At 36.2% G+C, this 26,707-nt stretch overlaps 2 protein-coding genes across 2 annotated transcripts; both read right to left on the reverse strand.

Moving 5' to 3' along the window:
* Positions 1-22,110: 22,110 nt before the first annotated feature.
* Positions 22,111-24,352, reverse strand: LOC150038734 (uncharacterized). The gene is made up of 3 exons (XM_090306032.1): positions 23,621-24,352; positions 23,004-23,263; positions 22,111-22,887 (listed from the first exon to the last, which is right to left on the reverse strand). Exons 1-3 carry the CDS (start codon positions 23,644-23,646, stop codon positions 22,664-22,666), a joined length of 510 nt encoding a protein of 169 aa, XP_090162158.1. The 5' UTR covers positions 23,647-24,352; the 3' UTR covers positions 22,111-22,663.
* Positions 24,353-24,856: 504 nt separating this feature from the next.
* LOC120073032 (jasmonate ZIM domain-containing protein 1-like) lies at positions 24,857-26,225 on the reverse strand. The gene is made up of 3 exons (XM_039025606.2): positions 25,870-26,225; positions 25,448-25,778; positions 24,857-25,346 (listed from the first exon to the last, which is right to left on the reverse strand). The coding sequence occupies exons 1-3, from the start codon at positions 26,012-26,014 to the stop codon at positions 25,244-25,246; spliced, it is 579 nt and encodes a 192-aa protein (XP_038881534.1). The 5' UTR covers positions 26,015-26,225; the 3' UTR covers positions 24,857-25,243.
* Between the last annotated feature and the right edge of the window lie 482 nt (positions 26,226-26,707).

Consider the following 26,707-nt stretch of genomic DNA (forward strand, 5'->3'; position numbering starts at 1 on the left):
TCAAAGGTAAATAACAGGTCTTTCCAAATACCAAAGAGTAAGGAGACATACCTATAGGTGTCTTTCAAGTAATCCTATATGCCCAAAGAGCTTCATCACGCGTTTATGCTCAATCTTTCCTATATACGTTGACAAATTTTCCAGTACCGACTTGATTTCTCTGTTGGATATTTCAGCTTACCTATTGGTTTGTGGATGGTATGCGGTAGCTATCTTGTGCCTAACATTATATTTGGCAAGCAACTTAGAAATGATATGGTTAAGAAAATGTATAGCTTCATCACTTATCGATACCCTTGGCATCCCAAAGTGTGTGAAAATGTTTCTGGTTAGAAACTTTGAAATGGTCGCGACATCATTTTTGGCACACGTTACTGCTTTAACCCAGTTAGATACATAATCCACTGCTACTAAGATGTATTGTTGTCCACAAGACTTGGGAAAAGGCCTCATAAAATCAATGCTCCAAACATCGAATAGTTCAACTTCTAGTATGGTGTTAAGGAACATTGCGTCCCTTGCAGAGATATTTCCTGTGTATTGGCATGAGTCACACTTCATTAAATATTCCCTTGCATCTTTGAAAAGCATGGGCCAGAAATACCCACAATGAAGAACTTTAGCAGCAATCCTTTATCCTTCGAAATGACCCCCGTAAGAAGAGTCATGACATTCAACCAGGATGCATTGCGTTTCAACTTCGGGGACGCATCGACGCATGATGGAACCTAGGCCTTGTTTGTATAAAAATGATTCATCTCAAAAATAGAATTTTTTGTCATGTGCAAGCCGTTTATTTTGTTGGGCGTTGAAGTCTTCAGGGAACTGTTTTATGGTTAAGTAATTGACTATGTCTGCATACCATGGTTCCTTGTCCTCAACTCTAAGTATGCGTTCATTAGGGAATGCATCTCGAATCTCAGCTTGACCCAGCTATATGTCTTTATTCTTCAGTCTTGATAGGTGATCAACCACCTAGTTCTTATGGTTCCTTATCCTCAACTCTAAGTATACCTTCATTAGGGAATGCATCTCGAATCTCAGCTTGACCCAACTATATGTCTTTGTTCTTCAGTCTTGACAGGTGATCAACCACCTAGTTCTTAGTACCTTTTCTATCTTTAATTTCTACATCAAACTTTTGTAGCAGTAGCACCCAGCAAATCAATCTGGGCTTCACATCATTTTTGCCCATCAGGAACTTAATAAAGGAGTGATCTGTATAGATTGTTGCTTACGCACCAACTAGATAGGCTCTGGATTTTTCAATGGCGAACACTACCACTAACATTTCTTTCTCCGTAATAGTGTAATGTCCTTGGGATTCGTTCAGAGTCTTCGATGCATAAGAAATGGGGTGTATTAAGTTTCCTTTTTTCTAACCCAACATCGCTCCCACTTCTACATCGCTTGTACCACACATTAGAATGAATGGTTGCATCTAGTCCGGGGCTATTAATATAAGAGTTGTAGTTAACACATACCTCAAAGTCTCGAATGTGTTGTGGCAGTCTTCATTGAATATGTAGGGTCTGTTTAACTCTAACAATGCGCTCAGTGGTTGCTCTATTTGGGAAAATCCTTTCACAAACCTTCGATAGAAATCTGCATGTCCTAAGAAACTTCTCAAAGCTTTAACATTGGTAGACAGGGGAAATTTGGCAATAACATCAATTTTTGCTTTGCCCACTTCCATCCCACTTTGGACACCTTGTGTCCTAGAACAACACCTTCAATCACCATAAAGTGACATTTTTCTCAGTTTAGCATAAATTTTTTTTCCTCACATCAAGCGAGGACAACTTCCAAAGTTGTTTAAGCAAGACTGATAGGAAACCCCAACAACTGAGACATAATCCAAAAATATTTCAATGTATTGCTCAAGGAAGTCAGAGAAAATTACCATCATGCACCTCTGAAAAGTTCCTGGTGTGTTGCATAGCCCGAAGGGCAAGCTTCAAAATGCAAATGTCTAAAAGGGGAATGTGAAAGTTGTTTTCTCATGGTCTTCTAGAGCGATAAGGATCTAGTTGTATCCCGAGTATCCATCTAGGAAACAATAAAATTCTTTGCCAGCCAGTTGATCAAGCATTTGGTCAATAATAGGAAGGGAAAAATGGTCTTTCTTGGTCGTCGCACTGAGTTTTCTATAGTCCATACATATGCACCATCCTGTGACAGTTCTAGAAGGGTTGAGTTCATTGTTGCTATTGACTATTACAGTTGTGCCTTCTTTCTTGGGGACGCATTGGACTGGGCTTACCTAACCACTGAGAAATGGGGTAAATTACCCCTCCGTCGAGCTACTTTATAATATATTTCTTTACTGCTTCTTTCATAACAGAATTTAGCCTGTATTGAGGCTCGATTAATCCAGTTTTCCCTTCTTCCAATTGAATCTTGTGCATACAATATGAAGGGTTGATTCCTCCAATATCAGCCATTATCCAGCCAATTGCATGTGTATGTTTCTTTAATATCTGCAAAAGAGAGAGCTCGTTAGGCTGAGAAAGATTAGCTGAAATAATAACAAGTAACGTATTATCAGGTCCAATAAAAGTGTATTTTAACTGGTCAGGGAGAGTTTTTAATTCGAGCATTGGTCACTCATCCAGGGAAGGACGCGCCGGTTTTGTCTGCCGCTCATTTAGATTTAGCAGCTCAATCTTCTCATAGTTTCACCCAACGCATGGATCTCACAAACTTGGTCTGCTTCTTCTTCTTCAGGCAGTTCGATTGAGTCAATAGGTTGACATTACTTTGCATCGTCTGGGAATCTTAATGTGTTCAACACATTGAATTTGACTTGGTTTTCCAAACGCATGGTCAATTCTCCTTTGTGCACGTCTATCAAAACTTTTTTGGTAGCAAGGAATGGGCATCCAAGGTCGTTTGGAACATCTCGATCAGTCTCATAGTCTAAGATGATGAAGTCCGCCAAAAATATAAATTTGTCAACCTTTACCAAGAAATCTTCAACATTTTCTTCAGGGTACGTGATAGACCGATCAGCGAGTTAAAGAGTTACAGAAGTAGGTTGAGCTTTACAAATTCCATGTTTCTTGAAGATTCAGAGGGTCATCAGGTTAATACTTACTCCAAGATCACACAATGCATTCCCTACATATATTCCTCCAATTGAACAAGGAACGATAAAACTGTCAGGATCCTTCTATTTCTCAGGTGTTGTTGATCAACACATTACACTCCTACGTTAGTGCTATTGCTTCTAGTTCGCTGATTTTTCTTTACTTCGTTAAGACATCCTAAAGGAATTTTACGTAGCTTAGCATATGTTCTAATGCTTCTATGAGTGGAATGTTGATGTGCAGTTGCTTAAGAATTTCAAGGAAATTCTTGAATTGTTTATCATCATTCTTCTTTTATAGGCATCGAGGGAATTGTGCGCTCATTTGCACTACAGATGCTCCCGCTAAGACGTGTTCGATTGTGAATGACTGATAGAGTCAGGTGCTCTTTCATCTTGTTCTCTTCCACATGCTATTGTTTGCTTTGTGTTTTCAAATACTGAAGGATAACTTTCATTCTTAGGCTCATTTTCTTCTCAACTAAAGGTCTACCACTTCGCAATGTCACCACATTTCATTGCTCTTTTCCAGTGTTACTTTTGGGAGCCTCAGTGTTGCTAGGTAATACTCAATGCGGTAGATTCTTTAGCTCGCTTGCAATTTGTCCCACTTACATCTCCAAGTTCTGAATTGATGACGCCTGACTCTTCAGTAACGCATCATTCTGGGTTACGTATTCCTTCAATACGTTCTCAAGCGGAGATGTTGAACTCGACGCTTGATCCCCTCTATTAAAGGTCTGATGTTGGGGTTGTTGTTGTTGCTGGTGAAGGAACTCTAAACATAGAGAACCAATGAGCCGAAGCAGATCATTCCAAACCCCATTGTGAAAGAACATACACATTTACAATAAAAAAACAATAGTTATGCATAAAGTTTAAATTACAGCATACTTCAAGAGAATAAACACGAAGGAATCGAGTAAACATACCTTTGAAGAACTTTTCTTCTTGTCTTGCCTCGATCCAACAACCAAACGTCCAACAACTCGAACGAACATCAGCAAACCAGTGAACAACATGAATTGTAGAATCCTTAAACACAATCGAGTAATACTCGAACTTGAGCCTCGAACAGCAACTTGACACTACCACGAGTCTATATTAGTATTCTTGATGTGATAATCCAAGAGGTGTGAGCTTTGTATGGATTTGGTAGAGGGAAAGAGGAACTGAACGATCATGTAGACGATCGAGTAAGTGGGAGAAGACAGAAGTCTAACATGTAGACTTGGTGCTCGATCATTTAGCAGCGAGTAGCTATCGTATAGTATACTCTTTCTTTGATCATTTACTCTCTCAATGCTATTGTATAGCTTTTCCTTTATGCGCTTTGGATTATGAAAAAAAGTAAACGATTTTCATCTTATCCATCAGTTACCATAACTTATAACAACTTCCCACTAAGTCGATTATTAGGAGGAAAAAATCGAAATCAATTATCTTATAATTGATTTAATATGATTTATTTAATTATAAATTAAATATAATAACTAATTTATCATATTATATTTATAACTTATAGTTTTAATATCACATCTCATGCAATATATAAACCATAGTTCTTTTTCTCCTTTATGACATTTAATATAAATCATATTTATATTAATTCCTTCAATTAAATAATGTATCACATACATTATATCAATTATAACACATAATTGAATCAATTTAATTATATCATATATAATCAAATTCCCTCTTCTTAATTCGAATATTTCAAACTAACTCAAAAATTGATTCTCAACATGAATCCATTAAGCTAACAAATGGACCTTATGAACCTGTAGTTTGAAGCTCCAACGATACGTGAATAATCACGATATCCACCATCCGTTAACTGTCTGACATTCCACTAAAGACCGACAGTTGCACTCTTCGCATTACAGATATATTTCTATGTCCATTGTATATAACCAATCAACAATACGATGACCCTTCACAAATCCCTCGTAAGTACAGTTGGGATAATTTACCGTCTTGCCCTTGTAGTTACATCTAACTCCTTAAGTACCACTGATTCCTCTAATGAATAATACGTCATAGTCCTACTATGAGTAAACCCTTATTTGGCCAAGAGAATATGTGGTGCCACATTGTTCAAGCCTCAGACTCAGCCCTTAAGGGAGAAATTTATCTACTTATTATGCTTCGACGAAGGAGGGAATTCTATCTTGTGTAGCTGAGTTCCCAGCTCCCCAATCAGACGAATCCCCAAAGTGGTAGGTTTGAGTTAGTGATCTGGCCACTCGTACCCATGCAAATCAAAGCACCGCCCTCATAGGTAGAAGTTCACAACTCACTCAGGATTAGGGCCATGTTACCTATAGTCATCCTAGTGAAATGAAAATCTTTATCATGAATGGTGTTATATAACGAGATTAAAAATTTCGTGGTCCGGTCTTATACAAACTCCTTTGTATAGAGCATTCCTGCTCGCATGTCTAATACATGAATGGTCATGATCAAACCATTTGTAGCACTTTACAACACTTGTAACATCTACAAAGCGGACCACACTCGTAGCGTCACCAGGATAGGGTTTCACTACTTTATCCATATACTACAAACCATTTAGGTTATCACTTAAAGCACGATCCACTTGTATGTCTCCAGATACATGCTTAAGTTACAACGATAACCAGGGATCTTAGTTTATTGGTTTGTGGTTAATGCAACTTAAATAACTCATATTTCATAGACAAAAGTGAATAAAATATCATATTACAAATCACCAAATGTTTATTCATACAGATGTTTACAAACTACAAGGCCCTACGAGATTTAGGGCATCAACCCCAATAATCTTCCATTTGTCCTAAAGCTAGTGGGGTGTACAAGGTAATCATATTACAAATACAAAACAATAAACTAGGGCACTAAGGCCTAATAAAACATCTTCGACTTGCCCTAGTCCAGCCACGACGGTCCCGAAGACCCATACTCTACAGGTGACCCTCAAATACTATAGCCGTGAGAGCTTTCCTAAACGGATCAACAACGTTATGCTCCAAAGCTATCTTCGTGACAATCACGTCCCCTTGATGCATAATCTCTCTGATGATATGGTATTTCTGCTCAATATGCTTGTCGCGCTTGTGACTCTGAGGCTCACGATAATTTGCCACAACACCACTATTATCACAATAAAGGGTGATGGGCCTGGACATGTTTGGAACAACTTCCAGATCAGTTAGAAACTTCCTGAGCCAAATGACCTTCTTAGCAGCTTCACAAGCAGCTACATACTTAGTCTCCATGGTAGAGTCAACAATGCACCCCTGCTTAGTGCTTCGCCATACTACAACTCCTTCGTTAAGAGTGAACATTGATCCTAAAGTGAATTTATGAGAATTCTTATTAGTCTGAAAATCAGAAGCTGTGTATCCTGTAAGGATCAAATCCTTAGAACCATATCCAAGCATGTAGTCCCTCGTTCTCCGAAGATACTTGAAGATGTTTTTTACGGTTGTCCAATGACCCTGTCCTGGATTAGACTGATATCTACTGACTATCCCCATAGCGTAGCAGATGTTAGGTCTAGTACATAACATCGGGACCCGTCTCATTTCCTCAACCTTTTGAGGTGTCTTAGGACACTGCTCCTTAGACAATGTAACTCCATACCGAAAAGGCAAAAGGCCCATTTTGGAGTTCTGCAACGAATACTTGACCAACATCTTGTCAATGTACGATGCCTGTGATAATACTTTGTTCTTTCGATCCCGAAAGATTTGAATCCCAAAAACAAACTGAGCCTCTCCCAAATCTTTCATTTGGAATTGGGTCGCTAGCCAGTTCTTAACTGAAGTTAGTAAACCTACGTCATTCTCAATGTGTAGGATATCGTCTACATATAACACTAGAAAAACTACTAAACTATTGACGATGTTTTTGTAGACACAAGGCACATCAACGTTTTGGTCAAAGCCATAAGATTTGAACGAGATGCCAGTTTCAGTTCATAAATAGACTGATTCAGTTTGCAAACCTTTTGCTCTTGACCTTAGGCTATGAATCCCTCAGGCTGCACCATATAAATGGTCTCCTCAAGATTACCATTCAAAAAAGCAATCTTGACATCCATTTACCATATCTCATAGTCACAATATGAGGCAATGGATAGGAGGATGCGGATAGACTTAAGCATGGCAACAGGCGAGAAAGTCTACTCATAGTCAGCTTCTTCAGTCTAGGTATAACCTTTTGCCACAAGTCTAGCCTTGAAGGTTTGCACCTTCCCATCAGCACCCCGTTTCCTCTTGTAGATCCATTTACAACCTATAGGTTTAACCTCATTAGGTTGACCTACAAGATCCCAAACCAAGTTGAAGTACATAGATTCCATCTCGAGATCCATGACTTTGACCCAATCATCTTTGTCAATATCCTCCATTGCCTTCTTGTAAGACAACAGATCCTCAACCTTCCCATTATATCGAGGTTCCCTTAACTTTTGAGGTGGATTTTACCTACTAGATGAACTCCCATCAACAACTCTTGTTGATGTACCAGGCTCTTCAACAACTCTTGTTGAAGTTTCAATAGTTTCTTTGGAAAGTGCACTCAACACAATTGTACTTCTTGGACTGTGCTCTCTTATATGATCCTTCTCAAGGAAAGTAGCATTTGTTAACACAAACACCTTGTTCTCCTTAGGATCATCAAAGTAACCCCCTCGTGTCTCTTTAGGGTAGCCTACAAAGAGGCATAACCTTGAACGTGGTTCCAGTTTCTTAGGATTAGCCTCAAGCACATATGCTGGGCAACTCCATATGCAGAAGTGACGCAAACTAGTTTTACGACCATTCCACAACACCAAAGGTATTCTTGCTACACTCTGGGAGGAAACATAATTGAGGATATAAACTGCAGTCTCTACTGCAAAACCCCAAAACGAGTCTGGTAAGGAAGTGTAACTCATCATCGACCGAACCATGTCCAAATGAGTTCTGTTTCTCCTCTCCGATACACCATTCTACTGAGGTGTACCAAGTACAGAGGGTTGGGAAACGATTCCATGTTCTATCAAATAGTTTTGGAACTCATAATCCAAAAAACTCTCCACTCTGATCAGATCGAAGTGTTTTAATCCGTTTATCTAATGCGTTTTTCAACTTCAACCTTGAACTTTTTGAACATTTCAAAGGATTCTGACTTATGTTGCATTAAATATACATATCCATACCTCGAATAATCATCAGTAAAAGTGATGAAATATTCTAGCCTCCCCTGGCTTTCACATTCATCGGACCACAAAGGTCTGAATGCACTAACTCTAGAGGCTCTTTGGCTCTATAACCTTTTCCAATAAAAGGTATTTTAGTCATTTTGTCTTCAAAGCATGACTCGCACACAGATAAAGAATTTTCTTCTACCTCGTTTAGAAGTCCATTCTTCACCAACCTTTCAATCCTATTGAGATTGATGTGGCCATTTTCTTTAGGAGAAACTTTAAGTCGTTTGTTTTAAGTTACGACAGTTTTAAACACCTCTATGTTATTGAGGGAATTTATAGCTAATGCCTTAGCACATACAAATTATTTTCTAGTTTAGCTGAACATATCTCAATATCATCTTTCAGAATAAACACTTTATTAATTAAAAAGTTTAAAGTATATTTATATTCAAGCAACGACTTTAAAGAAATTAAGTTCCTCTTTAACTTGGGAATAAATACACATCATTCAAAATGATAAATCTATTTTGTAAAGTCAATCGGAGGCCTCCCAGTGCCACAGCTGAGACGACGTGCCTGGTGCCAACTCGCATCGTCATTTCACCCACCTCAAGTTGCCGTCAGGATTTAATCCTCTAAAAAGAAGAAGAAAGATGTTTAGTAGCTCTATAGTCTATAATCCACACAGAATCATCATTCTCTACTAAACAAGTCTCCAAAACCAGTAAATCACATATACCTTAATTGACCTTGGCCTTCTTCTTCTTCTTCTTCAACCAGTGTGGGTAGTTTCGCTTCCAGTGCCCATTCTGGTTGCAGTGAAAACATTTTTCCTTTTCAATCGGCGTTGATTTCCTACCCGTAGAGCGGCAGGTTGTGGGTTAGCAGTCGTTTTCCCCTTCCCCTTACTACCCTTCTTCTTCTTTCACTTTTTAGTGCCAGGAAAAGAAGGTACAGACTTAGTTCCTGAGGTCAAACCTCGAAGGACTTTTTAGATGATGAAGCAACATTTGCCTTACTAACCTTCTTCTCCTTGCTTTTCAACAAAGATTGGAATGTCTGCAGCGTTGCTTACGAAGTGCAGAAAGCTTTCTGGCAACATCTCCAAAATAATGCTAACCTGGCAGCCCTCATCGATGCGAGCCCCATTCATCTCCGCCACATTAAAGTGGACCATCATATTCAGAACATGTTCTCGAACAGATGTACCCTTCTTCATTTTGGAATTGAAGATGAACTTTAGAGCTTCATGCTTGAGCTGCCCGGACGATTGTCCGAACATTCCCTTAAGGGACTCCATGATCTCACTAGCAGAGACCATGGGCTTATGCTTCTTGGCCAAGACGTCGTTCAGGCTGGCCAAGATGTAAGCTTGGGCCTTCTCATTCGCCCGTGTCCATTTCTCATAAGCCTCTCGAATATTTCGAGCATCGTTTTGAGTTGGAATAGGAGGACACTCCTCCGTAAGGACGAACCAGAGATCATCGATGATAAGTATTGTGTTTATTGTATTTTTCCAACTAGCATAGTTATCGTCAGTCTGTTTGTAGACGACTAAAAGAGCGCTAAAGTAGCGGTTGCCATTAATTAAAAGTTGTTGAAAACAAGAACAAACTTAATAAGTCTACTTGCATTACCAATTTTAAGACCAAATTTGGGTTTTAGCAAAATAGTTCTACTGTACCCTAAGTGAAGTGACATCTATTTTGCAATGATGCCCCAGTGAGGCAGGACAAAAGTCATCGTTGGGGCGATCAAGTGCCTCTTCACTAGGATGAGACATTCTCAACTATTAGACAGAAAAACTCTTGCAACTGACTCTAACAGTCACCATTATTCGGTCTAGAATTTGTTAACAACCTTAACAATTTCGTGTAAATGTAGTCCCTCATTTTAGGTTCTAGAGTCCCGCCCTAATGAGCCCACCGTAGGAAAAAAGTAGATTAGGACAAGAGACTAAAGTAACCTTATCCTTTTCAGGAGATCAGATAAAGAGTTGTGCAAATACAATCATCCTTTAGGAGGACACTCCCAGGGTGCCTTGACGTGATGCATAAAAACGTTATCCAACCTAATGAGAGAGACCGTAGGATATGTTGTCACACGTCCCGTTCCCACTTACTATGAACATTCTCTCCATTCACCTCGGTATTGACTACCCAAACACCATCCTTTAGGGGGACACTCCCAGGGTGCCACGAGGCCGAGGATAGATCTCACGATGTGAACTTTTAGGGAGAAACGTGTAGAGGTTTAAGTGAAGTATCATATATTCCAAGTACCTCACACTGAATGTTCTACCTAGGGATTCATTAACTTAGTTAATCCGGATACTGATTTTAACTAAGTGTGTATTTAATTTGTTCAAAAACGACTCTTGCTTTTGATAATTAAACGAATTTGAATCAAGTCATATTAAACACTTTAAATGACTTTCATCAAATTTGCATGCATGCAACAAATCTATCTAATTCACCTTTCCAAGTAGGTTCCCAGGTAAGGGTGTTTCCGTCAGCTTAAAAACCTTAGCCTAGCTAGAACCCACCTTAGAAAAAAGGTCTCTTATAGATAGATTTGATACATATTTAATCTTTTATTAGTCAATTTAATCCTATTAAACCGAATTAAAAGATTAAACTTACGTTTCTAATCTCATTAGAATCGTGATTTTAAGTCTATCTCAATCAAATTTTAAAACTCTTTTAAAACTGATTAAAACCTAAGTTTGCATGCATGTCTTTCTTATTTATTTTAGTTCTATTTTTTTATTTATAACACTTACAAAAAGAAACAACTAAAACCAACCACATTGCTAAGCTAGACTAGGTGTTTATAGCTTTTATAAATTAACCTAAGTGTTATGCTTCATGCAATGTTCATTCATTACTATATATAACTCTTATATAAATTGTAATGAATCAAGCATACATATTTCATACACCCTTATACACTTATAATATAAAGATGATGCATGGATACGCTTAATGCATGCATATATTATAACTCTTATATTATATGATACATGAGCATGCTTTAATGTAATTTAATCATGCAAGCTACTATATTATAACTCTTATAGTATAAAGATGATGCATGAAGAAATGCATAACCTATGGTGGGTTTTAAAACTATGTGGCATACTTTATGACATATAATTACACATACATCACATCTACATTCATAAAAAATTAATGGACCGGGATAATTATCCTAAAAAACAGGAAAAGAAAAGCTATCTATTACAAAAGCCATGGAAACATTCGGTACAAACAGGCGAACCAGTTCTTGAATTGCTCGGGCGAAGCCTCGGTCCTTCATCGTATAGCAGCTCCTTGTGATCATCAAGTAACGCTGAACAAGTATAAACGACCATGTAACATGGATGGACTGCCTATGACTATGCGATGAAGCATGAAGACCACGCGATCGTGCAGCACACATCGTGTAACACATGCCTAAACGATCGAGTAGACGAAACCTATGCGATGAAGCATGATCGTCTAAATGATTGTGGAGCAAGCGTCAAGTATCGCATGCTGAGTGATCGAGCAGCCAGTGACTATGTGATGAACATGCTGGCATACTCAATTGTTTAGTGCGCGCGCCTACCATGCGTCGAGTATCATATACTCAAAGATCGTTTACCTTAGCATCTATGCAATCGAGTAGCCAGTAACAAGATCGAGAAAACTCTTTACTCGATCGCATAGCATCACCATGCGATCGTTTAGCAAATGCTACACAATCGAGTAGAACTTTTCTATACGATTGCATAGCCAAATCTAAATGATCTTTTAGCCTGGGCTACACAATGTGACCAACCCTTGGTTTTCTTCCTCGAAGTGAACAACATCTCCATGCATTTAAGCTTCATCACGAACGACTCTTACAGACCAAAATACTTTGAATACAAACTTGGTAGCAAAATAATTATGCCTAAAAACGCGGGGACCTTTACAAATTGACTTTTGAAATGTAAAGAAAGCTTTAAAACAGAGGCAATCATCCTGAAATACTAACTACATCTAACACTTAAACGCATTGCAGACTTAAAATCCACCAAGACTGTAAACGTAATTCAATGCATCAATAGAATTTAGAATATCAGAACAACTTGGCTCTTATACCAATTGAAGGAACTCTAAATATAGAGAACCAATGAGCGAAAGCAGATCGTTCCAAACCCCATTGTGAAAGAACATACACATTTACAATCAAACAGCAACAATTATGCATAAAGTTTAAATTACAGCAGGCTTCAAGAGAATAAACACAAAGGGATCGAGTAAACATACCTTTGAAGAACTTTTCTTCTTGTCTTTCCTCGATCCAACAGTCAAGCGTCCAACAGCATGAACACAACATGAGCAAACTAGTGAACAACACAAACTATAGAATCCTCAAACACAATCGAGTAGACCCTCGAGCCTCGAACAACAACTTGACACTACCATGAGGCTACCTTGGTATTCTCGATGTGAGAATCTAGGAGGTGTGGGCTCTGTATGGATTTTGTAGAGGGAAAGAGGAACTGAACGATCGTGTAGACGATCAAGTAAGTGGGAGAAGACGAAGTCTATCGTGTAGACTTGGGTACTCGATCGTTTAGCAGCAAATAGCTATCGTATAGTATACTCTTTCTTTGATCGTTTACTCTCTTAAGGCTATCGTATAGCTTTTCCTTTATGCACATTGGATTACAAAAAAATGAAAACGATTTTCATTTTTTCTATCAGTTACAATAACTTATTATAACTTCCCACTAAGTCGATTATTAAGAGAAAAAACCAAAATCAATTATCTTATAATTGATTTAATTATAAATAAATATAATAACTAATTTATCATATTATATTTATAACCTATAGTTTTAATATCACATCTCATGCAATATATAAACCATAGTTCTTTTTCTCCTTTATGGAATTTAATATAAATCATATTTATATTAGTTCCTCCAATCAAATAATGTATCAAATACATTATATCAATTATATCACATATAATTGAATCAATTTAATTATATCATATATAATCAAATTCCATCTTGTTAATTCGAACATTTCAAACTAACCCAAAAACTGATTCTCAACATGAATCCATTGAGCTACCAAGCGGACCTTATAGACTTGTAGCTTGAAGCTCCAACGGTACTTGAATAACTAACTAAACATTTTAATCACGATATCCACCATTCGTTAACTGTCGGGCATTCCATTAAAGACCGACAGTTGTACTCTTCGCACTACAAATATATTTCTGTGTCCATTGGATATAACCAATCAACAGTACGATGACCCTTCACAAATTTCTCGTAAGTACAATTGAGCCAATTTATCGTTTTGCCCCTGTAGTTACATCTAACTCCTTAAGTACCACTGATTCCTCTAATGAACAATACGTCATAGTTCTACTATGAGTAAACACTTCTCGGGCCAAAGGAAGGTGTGGCACCACATTGTTCAAGCCCCAGAGTCAGCCTTTAAGGGAACAATTTATGTACTTACCCCCGCTTCAGGGAAGGAGTGAAATTTGTCTTGTGTAGCTAAGTTCTCAGCTCCCTAATCAGACGAATCTCCAAAGTGATAGGTTTAAGTCAGCGATCTGGCTACTCGCACCCATGCAAATCAAAGGACCACCCTCATAGGCAGAAGTTCACAACTCACTTAGGATTAAGATCATGTTACATATGGTCATCCTAGTAAAATGAAAGTCTCTGTCATGAACGGTGTTATATAACGAGACTAAATATTTCGTGATCCGGTCTTATACAAAGTCCTTTGTATAGAGCATCCCCGCTCACATGTCTAATACATGAATGACCAGGATCAGACCATTTGTAGAACTTTACAACATTTGTAACATCTACAAAGTGGGCCACAGTTGTAGCGTCACCAGGATAAGGTTTCCCTCCTTTATCCATATACTACAGACCATTTAGGTTATCACTTAAAGCACGATCCACTTGTATGTCTCCATATACATGCTTAGGTGAATGGTGATGACTGATGAATTACTTCTCTATGTGAGAAGAATAGGCGATGCGTTGAGGTGGTTGTAGTTTACATACAATGCGTACAAGCTTTCCTAAATCAAACCCAAGTATAAATCTGACTCAAGCTTTTTGGTATGTTCAGGGTCGAACATAGGGATTTTTGACAATCTAATGCAGTCCTCGCATTGTCTCAATTGTAGATGGGTTCCAGATTAATGAGAGTGAAGATTATTTATACTAACTTCAATGCATACATGCAAGAAAACATAGGAGTTCAAGGGGAAAAAGGGAATCTATGGGTGAACGGTGCTAACTGTTTAGGGGGGTTATTTGTCGATCCCAAGCTAGATGAACATGTGTATGAAAGCGTGAGAGTGGAATGAAGGTGATATGGATGCTTGATTACAAACCAAGTGTGTGTGTATACATTAGGTTTCTGTTCCTTAAGCCATGTTGTTCAGCATTTCTCAATATGAATGTCACATGTATTCCTATCTCTAAGGTGCATGCACTGAAGACAGAGAATAGTACAAGTAATCGCAAGTAGTTTTATCTCTAAACCTACTATGCGTTTGACTCAAAGCGCTCTTTAGTTAACCTACTCTCTCAAACAATTTAATTGAGAAATAACTTCAATCAAGTGATCAAGATGGTTAAAGCATGAAATTCCAGTATGCAACGACTCGAAGAATGGCTGCCACACATTGAATGTAAATAGAGGAATTAAGAGCGGATCTATCAAATATAAGATTAAATTTAAAGATAGCAAATATGTTTACAACATTTTCAATTTAATTGAATGGCTGGTAAATGAAAGTGAGAAGTAAAAGAAGAGAAAGAAGTCAAGCCGCATAGTTCAATCTCTTGTCCTGTTTGGCTTGATCTAAGTGCTTGTTGCAACCAACTTAGTGAAGATGTGATGAAGGATTCTCTCTCGAGTTTGGTCTTCAACACTCTTTCTTGATCAACGATGGCAATGAACCTTTTCCTTTTATCTTCTTCTTGCAACGACAGAGTTCCTAGCTATCTGAATTCTCTAAAATTTCAAATGTCTCCCTCTTTCTCTTGGCAGCAAGCCTCTTATTTGTAGGTGTTTCCCTCAGCAACTTGTGACAAGACTCACATTAAATTCCATGTCCTGGTCAGTCGCTTGCCATTTCAAAGCTTTTCAGACACCGCCAATCAGGTGCCCATACCTGCAACTGGTGATTTGACAGAAAAAGCGCAAGCCAATGAATATCTTCCATGTTGGACATATTTGGACACGTGCCCTCGCGTTAGCTTGGTATGGAACACTTGGTGAAATTTCTTGAGTTCCTGCAATCAGATGCGTTAGTGAAGCAAATCTAACAAGAATGCTACTTTTGTATGCGTTGGTGATATATTAAGGAATTTCATGCATTTTTCCTTGAGGTAAAGGCATTTTGTATGCGTTTCTACGAATTATCAGAAAGCATTTTCCAATTAGCTATTTCTGGTTTCGGACTGCAAGAAAATTAGCTTATGAAAAGTATTTGAAATTGAAATTGAAATTTGGAACTAGACCTATTCTTAATTGATTCTAGACCACATTCTTATTCATTAATTATTCCTTTAGTTTTATTTTCTGAAAACAAGCCTCAGATCAATTGGACAGTATCATATTACTAGATCAAACACGTCGTCTTTTCAAGGGATACAATTGATCATTTTCCCTTTTTAGAAAAATAAAAACTTTATAATTTAAGTATTAGGGAATGCCAATAACATAAACAAAAAAAATACAAGAAACGCAAAAAAGCAAAAGAATAATAATTAAGACACTCGTGTACTATATATACAAGTTCCATTAAAATTAGAGAATTTGCAGAGATTACTTAAAATTGGACACACCAATGTAAAAGTAAATGTGGAAGAGAGAACTTTGTACCATGTACACAACTTCTTTTAATTTGTCATTATTTTACATTACTGAATAATAATAAGGTAGACGAATATATGTAATTCATAAAAACAAGTCTATTCATGAATTTCAACCCTCAATAGTTGTCACACTTTGTCCCGTATTACCTTATTGAACTTAAGACGAGCTATGACGACAATAAACCCCAAGTATGTAATGAAACCTACTGTTAGATGCTCCTTGAACCTGAAACTCGGCTTAAATTAAACACGTGACTTACACAGCACAACAATTTATACTCATACCAAAAACTCAATGCTTGACTACTTGACACAATACAGTGAAGAGACGGATTGCAGTTTCTGATAAGCTAATTTATGTTGAAACATAAGAGCAACATAGTAGAAAAATAATTACAAAATATTGAGATAAAAAGTCGAGTGGTGAGAACTGATATGAAACAATTTGGAGAAATACCACCATTCTAAATAGATGTTCAAATTTTGGAAATTGTGGTAAAACATGAGCAATTTAAAAACTTGAAAGAGTGTCACATAGAAAAAATCATAAGCATTCTCTTGCAACTATAAACATAAACTTGTAAGAATCTTCAACTAAACCTATATCCAAGTATGGTGATACAATATATGGAGGGACTCAACATATACAATCGAAAAACATGGTCGTACTATACACCAAGTAATCTCAAAGTGAGCAAAGTAATCGTGATCATACTATTCATCGAGTAATCTCAAGATGCATAGTATAACAAATATAATCATGAAGGATTATGAGGTCCGAAGCAGAAGCAGGGATCGTTCCCAATTCCAATTTTCACAATAATTAAAATTACAGAGAACAAGAATTATGCATAATATAGGATTTACAACATGCTATTAGAGATTAAACAGAGAAGGTGACTTAGGGTTTGGATCATACTTATCCTTGAAGAACCAAAACCTTCACAATCTACTCTCAAGAAGGTCACGAACAAAAACAGCAACCAACAATTTGGATAGCACCAAAAGAGAGTCCTTTGTATTCTCCTTAGGGTGAGAATATGAGCAAGAGTTATGGGTTTTGCTCTTAATTTTGGTAAAAGTGAGAGAGAAGAATTCTAGAGAGGATTATTTTTTGCAGAGATCTTCACATACACATTGAAAATGTCTACATGAACCATCAGGGAGAAGGAAGAAGACGATCACATAACTCCCTCTGCATCATCATACGATTACTGAGAGAAATTAGGGGAGGGAAGTTTTTTTTAATAACTCCCTCCCTTTTAATTTAAATTTAAATTAAAATAAATTTAAATTTAAATAATAAAATATGTTATGTGTTATATCAAATATAAAACATAACATATGGTTTATATTATATAAAAAATAAAATAACCTATAGTTTGTAATACTCTCAATAATCTATGGTATTTGATATAAATCAAATTTATATTAAATACATTTATATGAATCCAATTCATATAATTAATATTTGAATCATATTCAAATATTTATATCCTCTCAATAAACTTTATATTATAGTGTATCACATATATTATGTTAATTATATCATATATAATTAATTAAAATTAAATATATCATATATAATTAATCCCTCAATTAATTTCCAAAATTAATTTAATTCTCAATAATCCCAGTTGAGTTAGAGAGGACCTTATGGACCTATAGATTGAAGCTCTAATGGTACTTGGATAATTAATTAAACTCCTTTAATTAAATTATCCAACATCTATTAACTACCAGTCATTTCACTAAAGACCGAAAGCTGCACTCTTCGTACTACATATATATTTTTGTGTCTATTGGGTATAACTAGCCAATAGTGCGATGACCCTTCACAGATTACTCATAAGTACAACTAGGTGAAAATTACCATTTTGCCCTTGTAGTTACATTTAGCTCCTTAAGTACCATTGATCCCTCTAATGAACAATAAGTCATAGTCCAACTATGACCAAACCCCTCTCGGGCTAAGAGAAGGTGTGACGCCACATTGTTCAAGCCTCAGAATCAGCTTTTAAGGAATCAATTTATCTACTTACCTCAACATTAGGGAAAGGGTGAATTCCATCTTGTGTAGTTGTGTTCCCAGCTCCCCAATCAGATGAATCCCCAAAATGGTAGGCTTATTGAGTCAACAATCTGGCCACTCTCACCCATACAAATCAAAGAACTGCCTTCATAGGCAGGAGTTCACGACTCACTCGGGATTTAGGTCATGTTACCTATTGTCATCCTGGTGAAATGTATGTCTCTATTATTAATGGCGTTATATAATGAGACTATTCATTTCGTGGTCTGGTCTTATACAAACCCTTTTGTATAGAACATCCCCGCTCACATGTCTCTACATGAATGATCAGGATCAGATCATTTATAGCACTTTATAAAAATTGTAACAACTACAAAGCGGATCGTATTTGTAGTGTCACAAGAATAAGGTACTCAACCTTATCCATATACTATAGACCATTTAGGTTATCACTTAAACATGATCCACCTGTATGCCTCTACATACATGTTTAAGATACAGAAAATAACCTCGGATATTAGTTTATTAGTTTTGTGGGTTAATGCTACTAAATACCGAATAAAATTTCTCAAATTATGCGATCGTTTAGATAATACTAAGCGATTGCTTAGGTGTTGTTATGCGATCATTTAGATAATACTAAGCGATCGTTTAGGTTTTGTTAAGCAATCGTTTAGATAATACTAAGCGATCGTTTAACTAACTGTTATGCGATCGTTTTGATATCCATTATGCGATCGTGTACTAATTTATAAAGCGATCGCTTACTAATTTATATTACTATGCTAAGGTTATTATAACGATGGTGTATAATTACTACTCCTTGCATATATTACTATGCTAAGAAAATTTGACCGACCTTTATATCCTCGTCATTCAGACAATCATGAGGTATTGTAACGAGGTTTTCATACGATGGGCCCTCTGATGGTCCGGGTATATCAACAAATGGTTTGGTTGGAATGGTGAAATGCATTAGAACCGAAGGCATTACAACCGGTGGAACGGAGCAGGTGGGGTTGGAACATGGATGTTAGGTGTTGAAGAAATTTGTCCATATCCATGTTCCGTATTGAATTGTGAAGTACATCTAGGTTCACTGTTCCGACCAAACCAAGCTTCACTTCGTTCATCCCCCAAGTTATATGGCTCAATATGATCATCAATTGAAGACATGGTATGAATTGGATTGGGTTGATCGATTGGATTGCAATGTTGGTGTACTCCATGACTGTTAGCAGTTGTAACTGATACAAATAATGGCATCCGGGATGCCTCATTGCCTTTGAAAAAGAAGCTAAGTTCTTCATCTTCGACTATGTCAATTGGGGGAGCCGGGACAAACAGATTGTAGCAACATTTGATGTGTATATCAAACATATCCGGATTGATATTCATTCGTTGGTGTTTCATACTCACTAATTCACTGTCTGTTATATCATTTCTGACTTTCAGACCTTTCATATGACCACCAACATAATTTCTTCCGGACTCATACCAATCCCCACCAAATCGTACAAAGATGCGAAGTAGCTTCAATGATCTACAATTGAATAAACAAATCATTGATAAGTGAACGATCGTGTATAAATTACTAAACGATCACATAGTAAATTAATAAACGATCGTTTATAATTTACTAACGATCACATAGTAAATTACTAAAAGATCATTTATATTTTACTAAACGATCGTTCTAATTTACTAAACGATGGTGTATAATTACTACTCCTTGCATATATTACTATGCTAAGGTTATTATAACTATCTCTTGCTACAGTACATACTATTTTGTAATCTCCAACTAACTACTCTCAACACAATTTCAAAACTCTCATTTACTACCGTAGTTACTATTTGCTATCGGTTTTACTATTTTACATTTACTATTTTTTCATATTATTTGTTACAGTGTTTACTATTTCCTCCTGAAACTAAAATAGTTTACCCCTCAAACACATACTATTATAATCCAAACCAAAATCATCTACACCCTAAATACAAACTATTATAACCCAATGGTAATAACCAGGACTATAATAATAAATCCTTATCCAAAAGGAAAATTTCATGAAATGACCCGAAACCCAAAAACTTTTCTACCAATGACCTCTTCCTAAAAACTTTTCAACCACTGACCTTTTTTCCATGCGAAATTTAAATATTACCCCCAGTTTTCAAAAACCTTCAGACCGCACAGTGAACGAGGGCTTTACGAATACTTTTAGCGAGCATTTAGATATTACTAAGCGATCAGATAGATATTACTAAGTGATCGGATAGATATTATTAAGCGATCGGAGAGAATACTAAGCGATAGTTTACCATCCACTATAGTTTTTATTAAGCGATCGCGTAGAGAATACTAAGCGATCATTTAGCTATCCACTATAGTTTTTATTAAACGATCGTTTAGAGAATACTAAGCGATCATTCAGCTAACTGTTCCGCGATCGTTTAGATACCATTATGCGATCGTTTAGATAATATTAAGTAATCGTTTAGGTTTTGTTAAGCAATTGTTTAGATAATACTAAGCGATCGTTTAGCTAACTGTTACGCGATCGTTTCGATATCCATTACGCGATCGTGTACTAATTTATAAAGTGATCGTTTGGCTAATACTAAGCGATCACTTAGGATTTTTTATGCAATTGTTTAGATAATACTAAGCGATCGTTTAGGTTTTGTTAAGCTATCGTTTAGATAACACTAAGCGATCATTTAGTTAACTGTTATGCGATCGTTTAGTTTTTGTTTAGATAAATTTGTGCGAAATTTGTAGAATACAATTGGTGTTGTACATTTAACTAAGCAAATAAATAAGTAAGCGATCGTTTAGATAGATTTATGCTAAAATTACATATTGTACAGTACAATTGGTGTTGTATAGAATATAATTATACTAAAATTACATATTGTACAGTGTAAATTTGTACAGAATTAGTGTTATATAGAATATAATTGGTATTGTACAGAAAAATCGAAGCGAAAGCGAAAATTACATATTGTTTAGTCTAGATGGGCTAGTGTCAGGTGTTATCAACGTTTGTCTACACGTTTTCTTGTTATGTCATGTCTGACCACATCGTGTATACCTGTGTATTTGTCGTGGCTCCTTTCCAATTGAAGGTATCCTAACGGTTTGACGTCGACTTACACTTACTACCTTTTGCGGTGGTAGAATTAGTTCAAAATCTCCAACCCATTCTTGACTGTGTCCAACTGGGAAGATTGGTTCGACGTAAGCAGCAAGCACACACTCAACTGTAAACCACTTTGCACATAATGTTTGAACATTAATATTTCTCAGGGTCGCTGCAGATATTGCATGGGAGTATGGGATCTTGAGGCAATTAAACTTCATACACGTACATATCCGTGAATGAAGATCAACCAACCCCCCAAAATATCCATCGTGCACATTAATTATATGCATATCCACCGGAGAAACACGATATGTTATAGACATCAATTCTGATTCCTTAAGAATACTCATTGTGTAATTAGTTACAATGTTTGTGCATGCCATTGTGCGTGTATGTCGAATATAGAACCAACCTTGTAGCCACTCGCATATATGCTCTAATAGCTTTGTTACTGGTAGTTCTCGGGCATCTTTCAACACTCCATTGAGATATTCTACTATATTTGTCGTCATTTTGTCATACCTGTAATGGACTTGATAAACCATTGCCCATCGTTATAATCCAACCTCCTCAAGATAGGCCGTCACACCAGGATATTGATGGAGTTTAGCCTAATACATCTGAAATTCAGACATTCTATATGCTTTCGCCGCTAGGTAGAAATGTGAGATTATGTCCTTATTCTTGAATTTGTCCACCAAATTGTTCTGAATATGGTATATACACAGGGCATGAAATGCATCAGGGAATATCCTTGCAACCGCCTTTACAATAGAGATGTGACGATCTGATATAATCACTAGATTGGGAATGTCTTCTATTGAAGCCTTCAAATGAGTCATGAACCAAGTCCATGATGCATCGTTCTCACCATCTACAATACTGAAGGCGATAGGATATATGTTATTATTTCCATCAATACACATTGCTATTAACAATATATCATTGTATTTCTCATGTAAATGGGTCCCATCAACAATGATTACTGGGCAGATGCAGTTTAGAAAACCCCTGATACACGAACAAAGTGCCATGAAGACATACTTAAAGTATTGTCCGTCTTCTACTTCAACCTCAAATATGGTATCTGGATTTGCAAACTTAAGTGTCTTGTCGTATGCCCTAACAACAGCATATGATCCTTCTGGTGACCCTCGTGCATACACCAATCTTTCTTATTGCAAGCATCGATAATTTAACTGACAAGTCATATTTTGAAAAGACAATTTGACCGACCTTTATATCCTCGTCATTCAGACAATCATGAGGTATTGTGACGAGGTTGTCATACGATGGGCCCTCTGATGGTCCGGGTATATCAACAAATGGTTCGGTTGGAACGGTGGAATGATAGAACCGAATGCATCACAACCGGTGGAACGGGAGCAGGTGGGGTTGGAACATGGATATTAAGTGTTGAAGAAGTTTGTCCATATCCATGTTCAGTATTGAATTGTGAAGTACATCTAGGTTCACTGTTCTGACCAAACCAAGCTTCACTTCGGTCATCCCCCAAGTTATATGGCTCAATATGATCATCAACTGAAGACATGGTATGAATTGGATTAGGTTATCAGTTGGATTGCAATGTTGGTGTACTCCATGACTGTTAGCAGCTGTAACTGATAATAATAATGGCATCCGGGATGCCTCATTACCTTCTAAAAAGAAGCTAAGTTCTTCACCGTCGACTATATCAATTGGGGGAGCCGGGACCAACAGATTGTAGCAACATTTGATGTGTATATCAAACATATAAGGATCGATATTCAGTCGTTGGTGCATCATACTCACTAATTCACTGACTGTTATATCATTTCTAAATTTCAGACCTTTCATATGACCATCAACATAATTTCTTCCGGACTCATACCAATCCCCACCAAATCGTACAAAGATGCGAAGTAGCGCCATTGATCTACAATTGAATAAACAAATCATTGATAAGTGAACGATCGTGTATAAATCACTAAGCGATCGTGTATAAATTACTAAACCATCACATAGTAAATTACTAAACGATCGTTTATAATTTACTAAACGATCATTTATATTTTACTAAACGATCGTTCTAATTTACTAAACGATAGTGTATAATTACTACTCCTTGCATATATTACTAAACGATTGTTTATAATTTACTAAAAGATCATTTATAAATTACTACACGATCGTTTATAATTTACTAAAAGATCATTTATAAATTACTACACGATCGTTTATAATTTACTAAACGATAGTTATTATGAAAGCGATCTGAGAGAAGAAATCGTACATAGAATGAAGGGCTGAAAAAACCATTGAAGGAAGAAGAAATGTGGACAGAATCCAACGATGAAAGCTATGAGAGAAAGCTACCAGAGAATCCGAAGGGCTGAGGAAATCTGAGAGAAAGCTACGAGATGAGAGAGATGTTCGACAACAGAAAGTGAATAATGAGAGAGACGTTCTATTCTCTTCAGAATATTAGTTGGGAATAAATGTTTTGGTGGAATATTGGTGGTATATTGAATACACATTGAATGAAGGGCTAAAGAAATTGTAGAAGGAAGAAGAAATGTGGTGGTCTAAAGGCTTTTTAAAAATCATGGGTAATTTTGATATTTCGCATAGGAAAAAAGTTAGTGCTAGAAAAGTTTTTAGAAATAAGTCATTGGTAGAAAAGTTTTGGGTTTTGAGTCATTTTGTGAAATTTTCCAATCCAAAATATCTCATCTCCTTATAAAAGAATTACAGTTGTTTAGAAAGAAAACTCACCAAATACAAGCCTTCACTAAATTTCATAATCCTTCAAAATTTTCCATTCTTAAGCTTAAAATTACTTATATATTTCTCCTTAATATATGTGTTGCCTATCACCATTTCACCTTCAATTTTTGTTAACTCCAAGTCTCACCTCCCCTATTTCTTTTTACCACATTTTTTCTTCCCTCCAACCATTCTTTCTCTCTACTAACGATTCCTTGGGGAAAAACAATAAAATAATTAATTTGCCTTCCTTTTTAATTTCAAATTTAATTCCTCTTTAATCATTTCCTACTTGCTAAACCACCCATTATCTAACATACAAATATAAACGTGAATAAAATTAACATAATTTAATTGGTATAATGTTTGTGTTTGTACTACCAATTTTAAAATGAAAAGTTGGATTCTTTCATCTCGCATATTAAAAAAAAAAAAAAAAAAAAAAAAACATAAACACATGCCTCACTTCAATTTTAGTTTCTGCGTCTTTATTTTTAAGTTTTTATTTTTTTTTAAAAAAAAAAACTATGTTTTTACTATTTATTATCATCTTCTTCTTTTCCCATCTTCCCTTTTTTTCTTTCCACTAAGATAAAAGTCTTCATAAACATTACGAACATAAAATTTAATCTTCCTTTTGAATTTACGTAGGAAAAAGAAAATGGGTGTTTTCACAAGTAATATTCTAAAAGAATATATATGTAATTCAAGAAAAACAAAGCTATAAACCAATTTAATAATTCCGATGAAAAAAACTCACAAATTATAAGATAAATGAATTATTTCTTTCATTATTAATTAATTACAAAAAGTAAGTCGTAGCTTTGAATTAGACACTATATAACATGGAACTTGAAAGATTTTTGTTTGGAGCATACGAAAATTGAGAGATGCAATAAACTAAGATGGATATACATTTGTCTCAGTTTCCAATTCACCATTAATTTGCATATCTATTACTGTTAATAAATTAAGAAAAAAAATATGTGTTCGTTGAAATGTAAAAAAGAAGTCGGCATCTGTTCATTTGTTTGGGTATCGGTTTCCAAGATCAGAACAAAGTCGATTCCACTATGCAGATCGCCATGGATCGAGGCCATCCATGACTGTAATGTCAGAATTTTACCATAATCTTAACCATAATATTTCCCTATAAATTTAGATCGAACTGGTTTGAAGATTGCTGGTTTCCCTTCTTGAATCTGTAGCTTTCGCTAGGTGAATTCACTTGGTATGGGGATCTTGCTGCAACTCTGAAAAAAGCCAAATGAAAGAAAAAATACAATTAATCTTTAATTTTAAGAAGATTCAAAAAATTTTAAGAAAATTCAAAATGGGTTTTGAATCTCATTACCTGTCTTTTCTTTTCTCGAAGAATCGATGCAGGGAAGCTCTTCTTGCAATGGGTAAATCGCTGGAGACTTTGGTCACAGGTTGTTCTCCGGCGATTGTTGTTGGTTCGGTAGATCTGGACAAAGGCACAATTCCTTTACCGGCCATGGCCATGATCTCCTCCGCCCTCTCCGACGATAAATCATTAAACACCAACACTTTTCCGTCATAAAAAATGGTCATCTGTGTCGCAGATGACGGCGGCTCAGCTGCAGTACCAGATTTCTCTTCTGGGTTTTCCATGTTCGTCAATAAATCCATTATCGCCGGTGGCCGAGTCGTCGGAAACTCATCTGAAACACAACCCAACAAAGTTAATATGAATCAGGTGCAAAATGGTTTGAATTTAATTATACATTTTCAAATTCCAGAAAAGTAAAATACCTTTTGGGGTAATTCCAAGGCTTCTCTTCTCTTTCAAGTATTGACTCAGCAGATTACAGGTCTGAGCAAAACTAGACTTCTCCGGTACCTTGCCGGACCTCCGTCCGGCGGCGGCGGCGGTGGAGTTGTCGGAGGTAGTGGACATAGTGGAATGAAAAGAAAAAACTATGGGAATTTGGAATTAAAACTTGAATTTTTCAGATCTGAAGAACTCTTGGGTGTTTGTTCAAATTTCTTTTGATGCTTGTGGAACTTACAAACTTTGGAGATCACAGGAAGAATATAAAGAAGAGCTACCTTCCTTGCAACTTCTTGTTTTTTTATTTTTATTTTTATTTTTATTTTCTTTGGTGTCTTTATCGGATTGTCTTTTGAAAATTATTAATTTGATTAATTTAATGGATTAAAGCACGTGTTTTAAATAATATATATAAAAATAGGAGAGAGCGAGGAAGAAAAGCAATTATTTACTTAACACCTTAATTAGGGACGAAATTAGAGGCGATTTCTCGTGATTGCCCCTGCTTCTTTAGATATTTACGAAATTGCCCTAAATCTCAACTTATCATATTCTACTTTTGTTGCCTCTTTGTTAAATAACTTGTTTTTTCTTACTTAATATAAGTACTCTAAAATGTTGGGAGCTATTTCTAAACAAACATTGAAATATTCGTCATAGTTTGTTGTTTGTTTTTATCTCTTACAATGATTCTATCAAATATATTAAATTTACATCTATATATCTTTAAATTAGGCTAATTTTCGTTTACATCAAAGTGATAAAGATGGAAGTGAAAATATTTTATAAATAAGATAATACGCATTGAATGTTGGTATG

Source organism: Benincasa hispida, chromosome 1 (genome assembly GCF_027475165.1).
Source record: "Benincasa hispida cultivar pf3 chromosome 1, pf3_genome.v1.1, whole genome shotgun sequence".
NCBI lineage: Eukaryota > Viridiplantae > Streptophyta > Magnoliopsida > Cucurbitales > Cucurbitaceae > Benincasa > Benincasa hispida.